Source organism: Mus musculus, chromosome 18, assembly GCF_000001635.26.
Source record: "Mus musculus strain C57BL/6J chromosome 18, GRCm38.p6 C57BL/6J".
In the NCBI taxonomy this organism is placed as follows: Eukaryota; Metazoa; Chordata; class Mammalia; order Rodentia; family Muridae; genus Mus; species Mus musculus.
The window spans coordinates 61500354-61518202 of NC_000084.6; the positions used below are offsets into that span (position 1 = coordinate 61500354).

Here is a 17849-nt window from a genome sequence, read left to right on the forward strand (position 1 = left end):
AGCACACTTCATACAGCATGGACACCATACACTGGTGCAGCAAGAACATACAGCAGGGTTTTATTCAGATAGAAACTGCCATCTAGCTGGGAAGGGAGATTTGGGAGAGAGGGGACCTCAGTCTATCCCCAAACTACCTGCCATTTCCTTTGTTTTTTCCGTTCACTATTTTCAGGAAAAAAAAAACACACACACACACACACACACACACACATATATATTATCAAGAAGGAGTTCAGGTATGATTGCCCCCTCTGTAAAACCATACAAATGTGTAAAATACATACATTTATCATATTCTCTACTTAAACATTGTGTATGCCTGTTGTATTCACTGCATTGCGTATGGTTATTTGGAGATGTTGGATACAGGGCAGGTAAAGGTGTCTGTCTGTCTGTCAGGGACATCTGAACATAGACTCTTGCCCTTGTACTAACAAAGAGTCTGGATTATGAACCAGGATGCATGTTGTTAGTCCTTGTGCTTGGGAGGAAGAGGCAGACAGATCTCTGTGAGTTCAAATCCAGCCTGGTCTACATATGACTGGGCTGGAGCTGGAGCTCAGGGGCAGAACTCCTCTTTGGTGTGTACAAGGCCTGTGTGCTATGTGCAACCCCACAGAAAGAGGATAAAAATCAAGCAGACAGATGTTTCCAGGCTAAACATACAGGTGGCAGTTGTATGAAAAACTGTATTCCTGGGGAGCTGGGGAGATGGCTCAGCAGTTTCTGCTCTTCCAGATGACCTAGCACCCATATGGCAGCTCACAGCCGCCTGTGGCTCCACTTCCACAGAACCCTCTCTTTACAGCTCACAGCTGTCTCAGGCTAAGCCCTAGCTATGTGGCAAGTTCAAGGCCAGCTTGAGGTATATAAAAATCTATCTCGAACACACACACACACACACACACACGTAAAATAAAATACATGCTGTGCCTAGGTGTGCTGCTCAAGTGGATTGGGAGATAGTGTTTCTCTCCCCCACCTCCTCCAACCCACCCCTCTGTGTGTGTGTGTGTGTGTGTGTGTGTGTGTGTGTGTGTGTCAGGAAGAAGAAATGTTTCCATGAGTAACAGGGGAAAGAAATAAGAGACATGAGGGAGGGAAGCTTCAGCACACTGCAGGAGAGCGGCTGGACATGGGGGGGGCAGATTGTGCAGGAGAGCGGCTGGACATGGGGGGGGGTGCAGGAGAGCGGCTGGACATGGGGGAGGTGTGCAGGAGAGCGGCTGGACATGGGGGAGGTGTGCAGGAGAGCGGCTGGACATGGGGGAGGTGTGCAGGAGAGCGGCTGGACATGGGGGAGGTGTGCAGGAGAGCGGCTGGACATGGGGGGGGCAGATTGTGCAGGAGAGCGGCTGGACATGGGGGGGGAGTGTGCAGGAGAGCGGCTGGACATGGGGGGGGGGGCAGATTGTGCAGGAGAGCGGCTGGACATGGGGGGGCACCTACCTGAGTGGTGGAGGGTGGAAGCACCTTCTCAAAGCTCTCCTGAAAGAGGCGGAGCTGACTGCTGCTCTGGCCTAGTGTGTGCTCCAGCAGCTTCTGGAAGTCCGGCTCTGAGACGTGGTGATGAGGCAGCTGGGTGGGAAGATGCTGTCAGCACAACCTCTGCAGGAGAAGGGGCCACGGGGTGCCTGGGCACCCACCCTCTACTCCCAGTCTGCTGCTTTTGCCTGCCCACCTTTGTGTTAAGAAAACATCTCTCCATAGGGGAAGGAAGAGAACCTCTGCCACCATGACACCCTAGTTCTGGGGCTGGCAGGCCTAGCATCCCTCCCCTTACCTACTGTGACTACATCAAGGGAAAACAACGCACTTAGGCCAGGCCCCTTCTGTCAGATGCCGCGTGGAAAACCTCAGAACACCAGTTACTCTTCCTTCAGATTCCGAGGGGTAAAGGTGCAGGCCTGGTGATTTTCCATCTTTCACACACACAGAAACAAATCTTGCCTGAAAATCGGCCCAGCCAGGGAGGAAAACAGGCAGGAGACTGGGAGAGAGTCAGGACACTACATGTCTACAAGTGGGTGTGACCCCTGACCCCTCCTGGGGTCAGGCTGTTCTGCTCTTCTCTGTGTTCAGCCACTTTGGCTCATATAGCTTGTGAGTCCTGAGCCCTCCCATGAAGTCCCTTCCCTGTTCAGACTCTTCCCATACTCTCATCAGACAGCTCAAGGGTGAATGAAGACCCCACAGCCAACAGACACGTCCAGCCCTCTGGGTTACTGCCACTTTCATTTATAACCCAGAGCCTTGCTCCTAGGCTGCAGAGAGAAGACAGTCTTTGCCTTGCAAGTCTTGAATCACAGGAGTGAGGCCAAGGTGAATGACCCACTGGATATATACAAGGGAGGTCTGGCAGCAATCCTAGGTAGGTCATAGCCATCCATAGTTCAGGACCAATCAGGAGACGTTCTCTCTGCTTCCCCATCACCACCACCACACATGCGCGTTCTATGCCTATAAACCTCCTTGCCTGCTCACCTAAATGTCAGACTAGTAAGTTAAAAAGGGGGGGGGGGTAATTAGAAGGAAACAAAAGGGCTATCCAATCAGATTCACTCTTCTTCTTGTACAGCACTAAGTCTATTTCAACCTCATACTTCGAAAAGTATGCCTGAGGCAGGGCCCAGTAGTAAGACATCCAAAGGAGGAGCCACTTGGATCTCTGGCCCCCACCCCCAACTGAGGGAAAACATGGGTCCCCAGGACTCCAGCAGAAAGGCAGGCTCTAGTGAACACCAAGCAGTAATGTGTTAGGACACACATCAAGTTCTGCTGGTATATGGAGGTTAAGGAGGGGGCTGTCCCCACTCCTCCAGAGCAACAAGAATTCTGGGAGCTTCCTGAAAGGACTGCTTCATCTGTCACTGGATGGTAAGCATCGAGAGGGGCCCGGGGAACCATTGAGGTATTTCCAAGTGAAGAAGAGTTTGCACAGAGACATAGTGACATTGAAGCAGAGGCTGGAGGGAGGGACATGCCACAGCAGTGCAATGGGACCATGGATTGGAAAGTTGGCAGGAGTGGGGAGGTGAGGAGATAGGATGTGGGGAATAAAGGGGAGCTGGGGGTAGCGAGTCAGATGACGACAGGGAAGCACAGAAGGCAATGTGGGGACAAAGAGCGTGGAAATGGCTCCCAAGGCCTGACTCATGAGCCATTCAGCTCTGACTCTGATGTTACAGAGCCAAATGTGGAACTGCCACCTAGTCCCTCCCATACCAACTCAGACTTCTAAATTCTCCACCGCAAGTTTGCGCGTGGTGGTCTGTGTAGAGCTTTGGAATCTGATTATGGCTTCAGCTGATGGTTCCTTTTTGAGAGGCTCTTGATTATTACGTTCAAAGCTCAGATACTGCACAGTCAGGGGTCAAAACCTCCTGTCCACTCTGCATCTTTGCCCAAGCTATTTTACCTCTGTGGGCTTTGGCCTCTATATTATTGAGAGGACCCCCATACTGTACAAAATTGCTTGAGGACTAAGTGAGGCACTGCCTGGAAAGGTCCCCAAACAGCTAGACAAGAAACAGCTGCTAGCAATACCGGCAGTAATCCCAGCTGGACACATCTACTCCTGACTAGATGGAAGAGACACCTGTGTCTGTCACTGTCTCATCACTCCCCCCCCCCCGCCACACCCAGGGAGGGTTTGCTGCTGTTTTTCCAGAGTAACCTCCTCTGCTCCTGAGTCCCGGGATGACCTAGAGTGGCCTAGAGTCCTGACCTCTGCCTCCACAAGAGAAAGAGAAAAGGCATGAGAGATATCTCGAGGGTCCCTGCTGAGTCCTGGGTCCCAGAAGCCTATTTAGTCCACAATATCCCCATTTCTGCCTTGACAACACTTAGGGTCTTGCCTGGCTATGCTCCACAGCAACCTTAGTCCCCAGAGCCTTACCAGAGCCATGGTGCTCTCTGCCCTTCGTAGCACTTGATCGGCGAGGTCTCTCTGGAGGACCACAAATGTGCACAGGATCTGACCCAGCCACTGCATGACGAGTTGGTTAAACTGTGGGAGCTCGGCCACTAGTAAGGAGTTGAGCGCCTGGTATTCGTGCCGGGCTGCCTCCTCCTCCCAGGTCACGCTGCCCACATCTAACAGCTTCTCCTCTACTCGATCGAAGTCCAGGAGTTTGTCCAGGCGCTTCTTGATCAAGTTCTGAGGACCAGCCAGGGCTCTGGCCAGACTGCACAATGGTTGCCACACCAGGCTTCTTAACCGCTGCTTCTGTAGGGAGAGGGGACCGTGGGAACTGGGATGGGGGGGTGGCAGAGGGTAGAGGCTGGGTAGGGGGCTGGAGGCCCACAGTTGGGGTTCTAGGCCCCCTCCATTGACAAGCTGTGACTCATAGCATATCCTAACCCCCTCCTGCTTAAACTGTGGATTGCAGTCCATATAGGGTCATGACTGAACAAGATTCAGCAACTGTAAAAGCTTTCTCAATGTGCGCTGACCCAAAATGTAATGTGCATTTATGTGAAGTGATGGTCTCAGCATTCATGATTATACGATCAAAAAGCTCATCAACTCTGAAAAACCTTTGAAGATGTTCTGTATCCAGGGATCTTATATCTGCATCAAATATTCAGCCAAGATTCTGCTCGCATAAAAATGAACAGCTCACCATCACATTAGGGCATAGATATGCTTTTACTTTTAATACATGGTCAAATTATACATATTTCAAAGAATTATTTAAAAATATTCCCTTATTTATCATCTGTAAATCTGTATACCTATTATATATATATTTATATATCTAGGTCACATAGAAGTTCCTCACATAATGAGGTTGAGGTGGAAAAAGCTTTAGAGCCCTGCTCTAACCTCACTGAGTCTTGGGCTTATGGTTTGGAAAGTGGGGGGCATGGTATGTAGTGTCCCCAGAGTGCAGCCCAGGGAAGGTTCTCAACTCCTGGTACTTCTTAGTGTTGTTATTATGTAAAGAACTTGAAACAGATTTCTGTATAGAATGATACATTGGAACTCAGACTCCATTTGTGTAAATGACCCAAGAGATGGAGCTCTCTGGGCCTCAAGCTTCCATTAGCAGAACTGGGCTATTAATAGCGCCTCATCTGAAAGCGTGTGTTGGGGGGTAAATGAGGTCAGGAATGGGAAAGGCGGGCACGCTGCCTGGTACAGGGCGCGGCTCACTGCACATCGGTTGGGCTATTTTTATCAGTAAGTGCAGGAATAGCGCTCCCTCCCCTATTGGATGTGACAATTGTGTAAGTGCCTGACTTCTAAATATTACCCTTGTCGGGCGCCACCACCTGCCTATCAGGGGAACGGGAGGAGATACTGCACTCACAAACTGCAGAAAGGCATGGAGCTGAAGGTCCCTCGCTAGGCTGCAGTACTGCTCCGCAGGTCCCCCAGGGATATCCAGGCTCCGTTCGTGTGGCCGGAAGCTGAGGAAAACCTGAATCCAGGGCCAACAGAGATCGGTGGTTAGATCCCACCATGACCATCTTACGCCTGACCCCCAATTCAGCAGACCTCCCAAGCAACTTTCCAGAGCCCCCACATACCTCCCTGTAACTAGCACATATGCCATCTGTCCCTGCTCAACCTGGGGGATTAGAAGAGGCTTACTGGGCCGGGGTCCTTATCTCTTCACTCCTTTGAGGCCACACTTATCTGTGTGCCACCTCCTTGGTGAATCTTTGGCCATGTGCATGCTCTACCGAAGCTATTCGTGTTTTGTCTGTTAAGCCATTCAAATCAATGCATGCAAAAGAAAAAGCCAGGGGGCTGGAGAGATGGCTCAGTGGTTAGAGTACTACTTAACTGTTCTTGCAGTGAACCTGGGTTTGGTTCCTAGCAACCACAAGGCAACTCACAACCATCTGTAATTCCAGTTCCAAAAGACCGTTGACCCTGACCCATGAGGACTCTAATGGGCTCAGAAGCTACCTCTAGCCCCCAGTTTTGTGGCTTTGGGTTACAGTATGCTTGTCAGCACACCTAACTGACACTTTACCCCAGAGTCTCTGCAGCTGGCACCTCTGTAGCATATGGGCTTGGCCTTTCGACCCTGCAGGGCTCTCACCTCCAGATTACCCATGAAATCGACCACATTGTTTCTGAGCTCCTTCACACACAGAGACACCCACTGGAATCTCTCCTCCAGGTCATCAAATTCCTTGTCTTCTGTCTGTAAGTAAAGTCATATGTGCGAGGGTCAGAAGAGCCACATGGGGGCAGTGTGTAACTGGTTTCTCTGCCTCAGGAACTCAACGGGGACAATCTCTCCACAGCTCACAATCTCTCTACAACTTAGAGGAGCAGTTAAAAAAACAAAAAACAAAAAACAAAACAAAACAGTATAAACTGTATGTGGTGGCACAGGCCTGTAAGCCCAGACCCTAGGATATGGAGGCAGGATTATGAGGATGGCATAGCAAGGACTCGTCTCAAAAACAAACAGCAGTGACGTTGGGTTGCTTTGCATTCAGACCATGGAATCAGACACTGCACTCTGAGTCCAGGCTCACTTGTTTCCTAGCTGTGTGGCTATGGGCAGACACTTCATCCTCTGGTAGCCTCTGTTTCCGTGTGTGAAAATTGAGATAAGAATACCTATTTAGGCCCATGGCTTAAATGCTTAAATGCTACTGCTTTGGAAGAGGCACTCAGCCTGAGCCTCGGCTGGGAACTGTTCAGACTGCTTGGTGCCCTGCCCAAGCTCAGAGCCTGATTCCTCTATAAGCAGCGTGGGCCCAGAGAATCAGGTGGTGTGCTTCTCTGTGGTTCCTCCCTCTCAGCTTCAGATACCTCGCTTTCCAAAGGTACCTCACTCACCCTGCTTTCATTCCCCACCGAACTTGCGCTCACCCGGGATACAAGCCCCGCCTCCTGCTTCAGCATCTGGCTCAGTCTGGTGGTCTTCTTGGAAAGAGTATGTGTGTTGATGCGGGCCAGCCGCTCCCGAAGGCTCAGCTGCTCCACTTTGGTATACTTTAAGGCTGCGGTGACACGGAAGACAAGGCACTGTGGGTGACCAAAGTAGATCCAGAAGGCATACAGCCCCATTTCCTCCTGACTTGGCACTCTGCTCCATCAAGTTACACCCCACAGGATGGTAGATCCCACAGGGAATCCCAGTACTCAGGGTCCCCTTTGTCCCAGATATGATTCCTGGCTGGAGAGCATGCAGCCGCTGTACTTTAACAGGTCACTGCAACTTGGGGTCTCAGTTTAAATATATATATTGGGCAGGAGAGATGACTCAGTGGTTAAGAGCACTGACTGCTCTTCCGAAGGCCCCTAGTTCAAATCCCAGCAACCACATGGTGGCTCACAACCAACTGTAATGAGATCTGACTCCCTATTCTGGAGTATCTGAAGACAGCTACAGGGTAATTACATATAATAAATAAATAAACAAATAAATAAATATTTAAAAATAAAAATAAATTTTAAAAAAGATATTGAAGGAAAAAAAGCATAGCAGAATTAGCCTTCAAACAGCATATACTGACCACCACTCCATCAGCTGGACATTGTATGTGTGTGCAGAAGTAACACACTCTGCCCTGCAAATATTTATGCATTTGAAGTAATTGTCTTCAAAAGAAGCACAGTGGCTGTTCTTCCAGAGGACCTGGGTTTGGTTCTTAGCACATGCATGGTGGCTCACAACCACCTAGAACTCTAGATCCAAAGGGTTAATCTGACACCTCCTTCTGCTCTCCACGGCAAGCATGTGGTGCACGGCGTACACGGAGGCAAAACACCCACAGACACAAAATAAAAGCAAATACATTCAGCCAGGGGGCGGTAGCACACACTCTTAATCCCAGCACTCGGGAGGCAGAGGCGGAGGCGGAGGCGGAGGCGGAGGCGGAGGCGGAGGCGGAGGCGGAGGCGGAGGCGGAGGCGGAGGCAGGAGGATCTCAGTAAGATCGAGGCCTGCCTGGTCTACAGAGTGAGTTCCAGGATAGCCAGGGCTACACAGAGAAACCCTGTCTCGAACAATAATAATAAATAAATAATACTTTCTAAAAAAATAAACTTGCACTTAACTCTTGGTAAACCCTTCCGACTACAAGCAACCTGAGAGGTGGGTGCATCCAGCCACTCGCACATCCACACACATCTCTTTCCCTCCCAGCGGTGATGGAGATTAAACCAGGGCCTTACACATATCAGGCAAGTACCTGGTCAGCAGAACTCCTTCCCAGCCCCACATTTTCATGATAGATGAGGCTATCTCGGGGTGAGTTTTGGATCTAGAAATGCTGTCCCTGAAGCACCCCGAAACGCAAGTCCCTACCCACTTCCTTGCGCATCTTGTATTCGTTGATATTGCCGTTCACATCCTGGAGGGCAGAGGTGGCTCTCTGAAGGGCAGGGTGGGCGCTGGCATCTGCAGGTGTGTTCTCCAGAATTTTCTGCAGCAGGAGGGGGTACTTGGTAATCCTCTGTAGAGGGATCACAAGGAAGAAACTGAGACCCGAAGGTCCAGCTTGTGGCCTGAGGGAGAAGGTTGCTGTTAGGCAGGTAGAGACCATCTTTTAGGGGACCAGGGGGCTTTAGGGTCGTGGCCCAGCTCTGTCACTTAGCTCGGTGTGTGATATCAGGCAGTGCACTCTCTCCCTGTTGTCTTTTCTGTAACTTATGGAATCTAGATAGTAGGCAGCCAGAGCCATTCCTAGGCCTTGATAATCCCTGATCTGTACAAAGTCCAGCGCTCTATTGGCCCTATTCACCCTCTCAGAATTAAACATGACTGACTATACCCTCTTCCTTAACAGGTATCACTCAGTAGGACCCAGAGACCCTCTGTCCAGTGTCTGCTCATTCCATGGGCTACTCTGTCTGCCTGATGCTAGAGCCCTTTCCTCCACGTGTGCCCTTGGTGGCCTTGTGTGGTCCTACTGCTTTCGATATATCCCAAGCCCCTGTTCTCACCGTTAGCTTCTCTCCAAGCATCAGAATCACATGCTGAACTGCACTCAATTGTGACGTCACGTCTCTAGTCCGATAACAACATCCCAGGACCCAGAGGTCACTCACTTGATATTTTACTTAACAAAATAGGCTATTACTTTAAAAAGGGTTGAGGGCCAGCGAGATGGCTCAGCAGGTAAGGGGGCTTGCCACAAAGCCTGAGGACCTGTGTCTGATGCTCACATGGTACAGGAGGGAGCTGATTCCTTCCTACAAGCTGTCTTCTGACCTCCACAAATACATGCACACACTAAATAAATAAATGAGTGTAAAAGTACCACGGGAGCCTAATTTTTAGAGTATATGGGAGAAAGTATCAACTTCCTCTAAATAGTTTAGCATAAAAATAGATAAGAAGATATTGATGTGTTAACTCTCATTTCAGGTGGTAGATAGAATCTTCATCATATCATCCTAGTTTTCTATGGGTTTGGAATTTTTATCAGAAAAAACATGTAATGATTTATTTATTTTTATTTTAGGTGCATTGGTGGGTGTTTTGCCTACATGTATGTCTGTGCAAGGGTGTCTGATCCCCTGAAACCGGAATCACAGACAGTTGTGAGCTGCCATATGAATGCTGGGAATCTAACCCAGGTACTCTAGAACAGCAGCCAATGCTCTTACGCACTGAGGCAGGTCAAGGGCCGCTGGGGAGAGGCTCCGGCAGCAAGCTTTCTTTGGTGATTCTCAGATTCTGAGAGGTGTATAGAATTCCAGCCCCTAACTTGTCCCAGTGCGCCTCCTACAAGAATCACAAGTGTTCCTAAGGGCCAGCCTCTGGGGCCCTGTAACAGAGTCAAGTCCTTCCTAAGGAAAACTCTTCAGACCAAATGTTCAGAAAAGAAACAGCTCAGAGGCTAAGAATAGACATAGCAGGTGGGAGCCCAAGGGGGGCAACGGGTGGACTTCACCTGGACCGGCCATCTGCTCTCCCTAAGGGTGTCCTGAGCTCAGATAACTGTGGGTGGGTATTTTGGGAACTTCATTCTAGGCTAACATTCCACTGGAAAGAGCCAGCTGCCTCCCAGGGACAACTGTCACCATAGTACAAACCAGAGGCCTAGGGGTCCTTAAAGAGATGACTGCATTTTTTTTTTAATGTCACCAAGGAATCAGTACAGAATGGTGGAAGCCACTCACTCACATTTGTGGCTTTCTTAAAATAGCACAGAGGAAAACTCTATGCGCCATCTCATATAAATGATAGGAATGGAAGGACAACACAGAAGGCTGAGGGAGTTTGACAGAACACAGCTTCTTACATTCTCTTGGGAGTGTCACTGGCTGAGATCTGGGACAGTTGGGCAATATTTTTGAAACATACCTTTGCTCCACCAACCCCAGCCTAGACATCTATGCACAGAAATCTTGGCTCAAGCAAATAAGGGTAGAGGTTAAGTTGTTCAGCAATTCTATGACTGCACACCACACACACACACAGAGACATACACAGACACATACCCCACACATATACACACATACACATGCACACTTGCGCACACACACACACATACATACACATACTCACACACACTCACATACACACACTCACACACACATACACACTCTCACACACTCACACACACATACATACATATACACTCACTCTCACACACATACACACTTTCACACACTCACACACACATGCACACTCACACACACACACATACACATGCACACTCACACACATACACTCACACACATGCACACACATACATACACACACACACTCACACACTCACACACATACATACACACACTCACACACATACATACACACACTCACTCTCACATACATACACACTCTCACACACACACATACACACACTCACACACATAATACACATACTCTCATACACATACACGCTCTCACACATACCCCACACTTACACACACACATACAGTCCACCAATAGAATAATAGGGGAGTAAAGCAAAATCTGGGAGCTGTCCTGGAGCAAGCTCTATGCAGCCCTAAAAGGAACACGGGAGAATCGCTTACACTGTCAGGAGACAATGCTCACAGCTACAATTAAATAAAAGTTCTAGAATAGCGAAGGCGTCTCTTTAAAAACACCACCACCTCCTCCTGCTTCCCTACCGGCCTCTGTATCTTTCTGTCTGTAACTATACAGAAGAAAACTAAACAGAGAATGGCCATCCCTTGGGAAGGCCAACTGGGAATGGACTTCATGTGTTTGCGTATAATTTGAGTATTACGTTCATATTTAAACCAAACACAATTAGCTGATGAAGGGAAACAGGTTATTTGCCTTCTCCAAACACCCCTGCGCCTGCCAGCCTTCTAAAGCATTGGTTTCCAGGCCTGGTCCTCCTCTGCTAAGCCTCCTTTCCCACGCCACTCTGTGAAAGCTCCTTCCTAATATAGAGCTGCCTGGCCATCCTTCGTTTCTGTCTTAAAGGTCAGGCTACCCTCACAGCTAATCCACACAAAGGTGAAGTCGTCAGTGTACGTTCTGAGACCACGGTCTGACTTTTCTACTACTGTGACAAAACACCCTAACCAAGGCAACTCACACAATTGTTAAAAGAATTTAATTTGGGGCTTACAGTGTTAGAGTGTTAAGAGTCCATGATGGTGGAACAGAGGCATGGAAGCAGGAATACCTGAGAGCTCACATCTCCATCCACATGTCGAAAGCAGAGAGAGAGAGAGAGAGAGAGAGAGAGAGAGCAAGCACTAACTGGGAACGGCAATAACCCACATACAGACCTGTGCTACAGAGACTAGCACAGGTCTCTCATGTCCCTCTGAACACTCGGAGTCTGAACAGGTCCTCAAAATATACTCTGACTCCAAGAGCCAAAATACTTCTGTGACTCTCAGACTCTATCCATCCACACGACACACTAATGGGCTTTTTTTTAATTTCTTTTTTTTAAATGATTTATTTATTTTATGTATATGAGTACACCATCCCTCTCTTCAGACACCCCAGAAGAGGGCGTTAGATCTCATTACAGATGGTTGTGAGCCATCATGTGGTTGCTGGGAATTGAGCTCAGGATCTCTGGAAGAGCAGTCAGTGCTCTTAACCGCTGAGCCATCTCTCCAGCCCACTACCCGGCTTTTTATACACCACCTTCTATACAAAAGACTCAGGCTATTTACAAGGATATCATCCATTCTCATTTCCCGACCTCCTGAGTGTGTGAGCTATCATGTTACATTATCATTAGTGCCTCATACACATGAAGTCAGGACTGCCTTCCCTGTGGGTTGTGGTCCTTGGGTACACACACCCTCTGCTCTTTCATCTTATTGTACTTCTTCTTTTTAATTAATTATTTTTTTACATTCCATATTTTACTCCCCTCCCCATCCACCCCTCTGACTGTTCCACATCCCATACCTCCTCCCCAACCCCTGTCTCTACGTGGATGTCCCCATCCCCCACCCCACCTGACCTCTAAACTCCCTGGGGCCTCCAGTCTCTTGAGGGTTAGGTGCATCATCTCTGAATGAACACAGACCCGGAAATCCTCTATTGTATGTGTGTTGGGGCCTCATATCAGCTGGTGTATGCTGCCTGTTTGGTGGTCCAGCGTTTGAGAGATCTTGGGGGAGGAGGGTCCAGATTAATTGAGACTGCTGGTCTTCCTACATGATAGCCCTTCTCCTCAGCTTCTTTCAGCCTTCCCTAATTTAACAACAGGAGTCAGCTGCTTCTGTTCATTGGTTGGGTGCAAATATCTGCATCTGACTCTTTCAGCTGCTTGTTGGGTCTTTGGGAGGGCAGTCATGATAGGCCCCCTTTTACGAGTGCTCCATAGCCTTAGTAATAGAGTCAGGCCATGGGACCTCCCCTTGAGCTGGATCCCAGTTTGGGCCTGTTGCTGGACCTTCTTTTCCTCAGGCTCCTCTCCATTTCCATCCCTGACCTCAAGCTTTACTACAGAGCAATAGTGATAAAAAAAAAAAACCTGCATTATATTGGTACACAGACAGACATGTTGATCAATGGACTAAAATTGAAGACCCAGAAATAAAACTACACATTTACAGTCACTTGATCTTTGACAGAGACGCCAAAAATATACAATGGGGAAAAAAAAGAAAGCATCTTCAATAAATGGTGCTGGTCTAACTGGCTGTCTGTATGTAGAAGAATGAAAATAGACCCATATTTGCACCTTGTAAAAAGCTCAAGTCCAAGTGTATCAAGGACCTCAACATAAAACCAGATACACTGAATCAAATAGAGGATAAAGTGGGAAAGAGCCTTGAACTCATTGGCACAGGGCAAAATTTCTAATGGCTCATGATCTAAGATCAAGAATTGACGAATGGAACTTCATGAAACTGCAGAGCTTCTTGTACTTAAAAAGAAGTTTTTGTTTTGTTTTGTTTTTTTAATTTATTTAAAGTACACTGTAGTGTCCTCAGACACTCCAGAAGAGGGAGTCAGATCTCGTTACGGGTGGTTGTGAGCCACCATGTGGTTGCTGGGATTTGAACTCCTGACCTTCGGAAGAGCAGTCAGGTGCTCTTACCCACTGAGCCATCTCACCAGCCCTTCTTGTACTTCTTAAACAGAGCAGCTTCAGGATTTTCTTTCCTGGCCTCCAAACTTACTTCCTACGTATAGAGGCAAGCTAATTTTAGCATGCTTCCTCGCAGCTTCTGGAGTGCTGGTACCCAAGTGTACATTGAAACCCACATTGCTAGAAAATGCATCTCCATCCTTTCTCCTTCATATTAGAGTTAGCATCACACTGACTTTCCCCAGGTCATTCATAGGCAGGCTCCGTTTTCCAGGATTTATTTCAGGATAATAAACACATTTAATACTTGGTATAAAAGGAGACATTGCAACGGACAGGACCGAGAACTGCAGAGCGACACGATTCCTGTCTGGCTGAGATGACAAGAATAGCTGGGACTTATTTAGCGTCCCTTGTGTCGTGTGTCTACGCTCCACCAAGCCCTGTTAGGACTCCCATCAGACCCATAAGGAAATTGGTTTTGAGATGTGAAATGGCTCTCATAGGAAGGGGCTGAACCCAATCTGCCACCATGTGGGCCTGGCTCCAGAGCTGCACAAACAGGACAAACAGAAACCTGGTTGCCAACTAGTTGTTGCTTCTAGCATGGTTGGGAGGCTGGGGGTGGGGGGAGGGCAGGAACAGAACCCATGGTAGGCATCTCACCTAAGTTTCTGCTTCTCTGAAAAATCTTATTTTTTAATATTTGCGCATTTATTTGCGTGTATGTATGTGGACACAGGTGGGCCACAGCACATGTATGTGGCCAGAAGACAAGTTGTGGGAGACTGTTGTCTACTTCCACCATGTTCTGGGAAGTGAACTTAGGTGGTCAGGTTTGGTGGCAGCAGTCAAGTGCCTTTGCCCACTGAACCACCCTGCCAGCCCAGTAAATGTTGTTTTAAGGCACTGTTTTAGGTTGTTTATTACCTAGCAAAAGCTACTGACAGCAACACTCTCCTAAAGCCATTCTATGCTCTAAACAGGGTCTGCCATCTCCCTTTTACCACAGTCTCCACTGCTCCCTTTTGTCCCACATTGGGCTCTAGCTTTCCTGGGTTTTGTAGTCTGCCACACATCTAATAAATAGCCCTACAAAAGCCTATGTTTTTGAGACCTATGAGACAATTTTTTTTTTTGAGGAGAGGATCTCAGATATGAGTGAAAAGGAGACTCTGATAGAAGGAGATGGAAGACTGAGAGAAAGACAAGGCAGATGAGAAAGGCTGGCCCGACTTCACATCACGCCACGTGCACACGCCTGCCTGCTCAGCACTTTCTCTAGGGCATAAAGAAGCACCTGTGTGAGGTAATGATGGCTTCCCTGTCCTGCCTCCGCCACCCTGATTTCTCAAGCCCGGCCATCAATCCCCTCTTGGCAAGCTTCTTAAGTTGTATTTGGGGCTTCTTGTTGGCTCTGGGTTTTCACTGTTGTAGGCTTTGGAGGATTTTTGCTTACAAGCAGGATCTTGCTATGTAAGCCTGGCTGGCCTGGAACTCGCTGTGCACACCAAGCCAGTCTCAAGTTCACAGAGATCCTCCTGCCTCTGAATCCTGAGTCCTGGGATTAAAAGTGTACAGTATCCCATCCAGCCAAGTTTTGGAATTATGAGATATGAGCTTGCCATGTAGCCCAGGTTAGCCTTGAACTCATAGCAATTCCCCTGCCTTGGCTTCTTTTTTTTTTTTTTTTTTTTTTTGGTTCTTTGAGACAGGGTTTCTCTGTGTAGCCCTGGCTGTCCTGGAACTCACACTGTAGACCAGGCTGGCCTCAAACTCAGAAATCTGCCTGCCTCTGCCTCCCAAGTGCTGGGATTAAAGGCGTACACCACCACACCCGGCTGCCTTGGCTTCTTAAACAAACAAACCAAAACTAAAAAACAAAAACCAAATACATGAAAAACAAAAAAACAGCTACCCTCTGGATGAAGAGTTACAGGCAACTAATGGCTACCAAGAGAGGAAGAATCGGACTTCTGCAAGTGTGATTCTCATGCTAGGTTATCTAATCCCACGTGGTCAGCCCTTGTCTATATCTATGATCTCAGCTCATATACATATGATCAACACTGAATATATTCAGCAGGATATGTATATATGTATGTGTGTGCATACATATACATGTGTGTGTTACATATATACATACATGTGCAACAGTAATAATTAAAGAAGAAGACCTGAGCTTAAGAGGGAGCTGAATGGGACCCAGAAGGAGTTGGAGGCAGAGGAAGGTTGGGTGGGGTGAAATGATATAAATACAGCACTCATGGATGAAATCGTCAAGAAATGTGAAAAAAGAAATATATAAATTTTGATAGAAGGGAAATAGTAAAATGTGAACCAATAATGAATAAATGACCCAAACAATAAGAGAAATCTGTTTTTACACACACACACACATACACACACACTCTCTTTAATATAGAAACAGAATGTGTCACAAGAAAATATCCACAAAGGACTCTTCAATGTCCAAAGAGATGGCCAACTTGTTGTAAGATAGAGGCAAAATAAAGCCAGCCGGAGACCACCTCCTGACCTAACCCAGGGCAAGCCTCCTAAGGTTTGGTGACATGCTGCACTGGCAAGGATGTGGGAGACAAGTGTGTGCTGTTGACAGGAATATAAATGGGCACGTCTTTACAGGGAGGTTTTAGTTATACCCAACTTCTGAAAAATATGACTTGCAGCAGAGTAAGATGACCGCAAATCCTGAAAAAAAAATGCCCCGCCCATAATACTGAGAGAATGAAAACAAACTGAATGTCCACCCACCCGCAACACGGGTGAAGCAAGCTGGCATGACTACCTGGAGCAAGCGTGTGCATGTGAATTTATTTTTCCTGAGCATTTATATTCCTATCTTTATGTATCTCTTTGGTCTCTGAATTTTTGACATTTGAGGCTATCTATTGCACAGTTTTAATGTCTATGACTGACTTTATTTCTCTGATTTTGGGGATTTCCTTCCATCTTGCTACCATTACAGATGATATTGTCCTGTATCATTTGATGTCTGCCCTCACAGGTGCCCTTCCCCACCCAGAAATCTCAGCTCCTAAAGGAGTTCCTTTCGCCCACATGCCCTAGAATGTGATCCAATAGCTTCCTCATCTGGCTGGGCCAGAGCAGAGGAACCTCTGGTCACAATTACTAAGTGAGGGTTCTAACTGTATCACGCAGAGTGTTCCAGGGAGATAATGTCATAGCACCAGTGACCATGACCACATGTGTTCTTGAATACAAAGGATGAGGAATGACGTGTGTTTAAGTGGAAGCACCTCCAAGAAAGAAATAAATGTAACTGGCTTCTGGTTAGAAGTTTAGCCAGGCATGCTGGTGCATGTCTTTAATCCCAGCCCTCAGGTTAGGAAAGCAGAGGCAGGCAGAGGATCTCTGTGAATTCCGAGGACAGCCTGGTCTATCGAGAGAGTTCCAAGACAGCCAGGGCTACAAAGAAACCCTATTGTGGGTAGAGATAGAGAAGTAGAAGTAGTAGGTTTTTAAAAAACAAAAACCCGATATGTGTTCTGGGAGTGGTAGAGCACACCTTCAGTCTTAGCAGTTTGGAGAAGAGGCAAGCAGGTTTGAGACCACCTTGATCCACAAACTGAGTTCCAGGAAAGCCAGCACTACACAGAAAAATCTTGTCTGGAAAAACAACAAAGAAAAAGGAAGGAAGGAAGGAAGGAAGGAATGAAGGGAGGGAGGGAGGGAGGGAGGGGAGGGAGGGAGAGAGGGAGGGAACGAGGGAGGGAGGAGGGGAGGGAGGGAGGAAGGAAGGAAGGAAGGAAGGAAGGAAGGAAGGAAGGAAGGAAGGAAGGAAGGAAGGAGAAAGGGAAGGAAGAAGGGAAAGAGGGAGGGAAGAAGAGAGGGAGGAATGGAGAGAAAGAGGGAAGGAGGAAGGGAGGCAGGAAGGCAGGAAATAAGATTGTATATCTGTAACTACTTGTACATGCAAAAGAGCTATCCATAGAAATCCAAACTGACAGGAAACACAGGAACACAAGGAAGCTTGGAGCCTTGCTTGAGACCACTGAGACTTGAACATTGACTGGCAGCAAGGCCTTCCTGACTGAGAGAGAGGCCTGGCTGCTGACACAGGCCCCAAGCAGCCTGGGCAGACCCCAGCAGGATCAAGACTTGAACTGTCGCCAGACATGGTACTCACATGGCAGCTTCGATGATGCCCTGGATCTCCTTCTGCAGTTCTGGCTCCTTCTGGTACGCCTTGACCAGCAGCAGGGCCTGGTCATAGTTGGCACAGTAGACTTTATAGACTTGTTCAAACTCCTCTTGGAATTCCAAGAATAAGTTACCTGACGGCCAGCAAGCAACAAGGGTTATCAGTTACAAGTTGGGAGGTAGAGTCTGCTCTG

The 17849-nt window shown here is 47.8% G+C and overlaps 1 protein-coding gene across 7 annotated transcripts in view; it reads right to left on the reverse strand.

The window, feature by feature from the left end:
- Arhgef37 (Rho guanine nucleotide exchange factor (GEF) 37) overlaps positions 1–17849 on the reverse strand; it is a 45272-nt gene that overhangs the window by 8697 nt on the left and 18726 nt on the right. For 3 of the 7 annotated variants that reach the window (XM_006526028.4, XM_006526027.4, NM_177828.4), the window contains exons 4-10: positions 17642–17789; positions 8286–8485; positions 6845–6975; positions 6060–6164; positions 5319–5429; positions 3902–4231; positions 1453–1581 (exon numbers count right to left, since the gene is read on the reverse strand). In XM_006526028.4, coding sequence (XP_006526091.1) covers positions 1453–1581; positions 3902–4231; positions 5319–5429; positions 6060–6164; positions 6845–6975; positions 8286–8485; positions 17642–17789 — 1154 coding nt within the window. Of the gene's footprint in view, positions 1–1452; positions 1582–3901; positions 4232–4770; positions 5430–6059; positions 6165–6844; positions 6976–8285; positions 8486–11535; positions 17128–17641; positions 17790–17849 lie in introns of those variants that run through there. The other 4 variants (XM_030250512.1, XM_011246947.3, XM_011246946.3 and 1 more) reach the window with 4 other exon arrangements.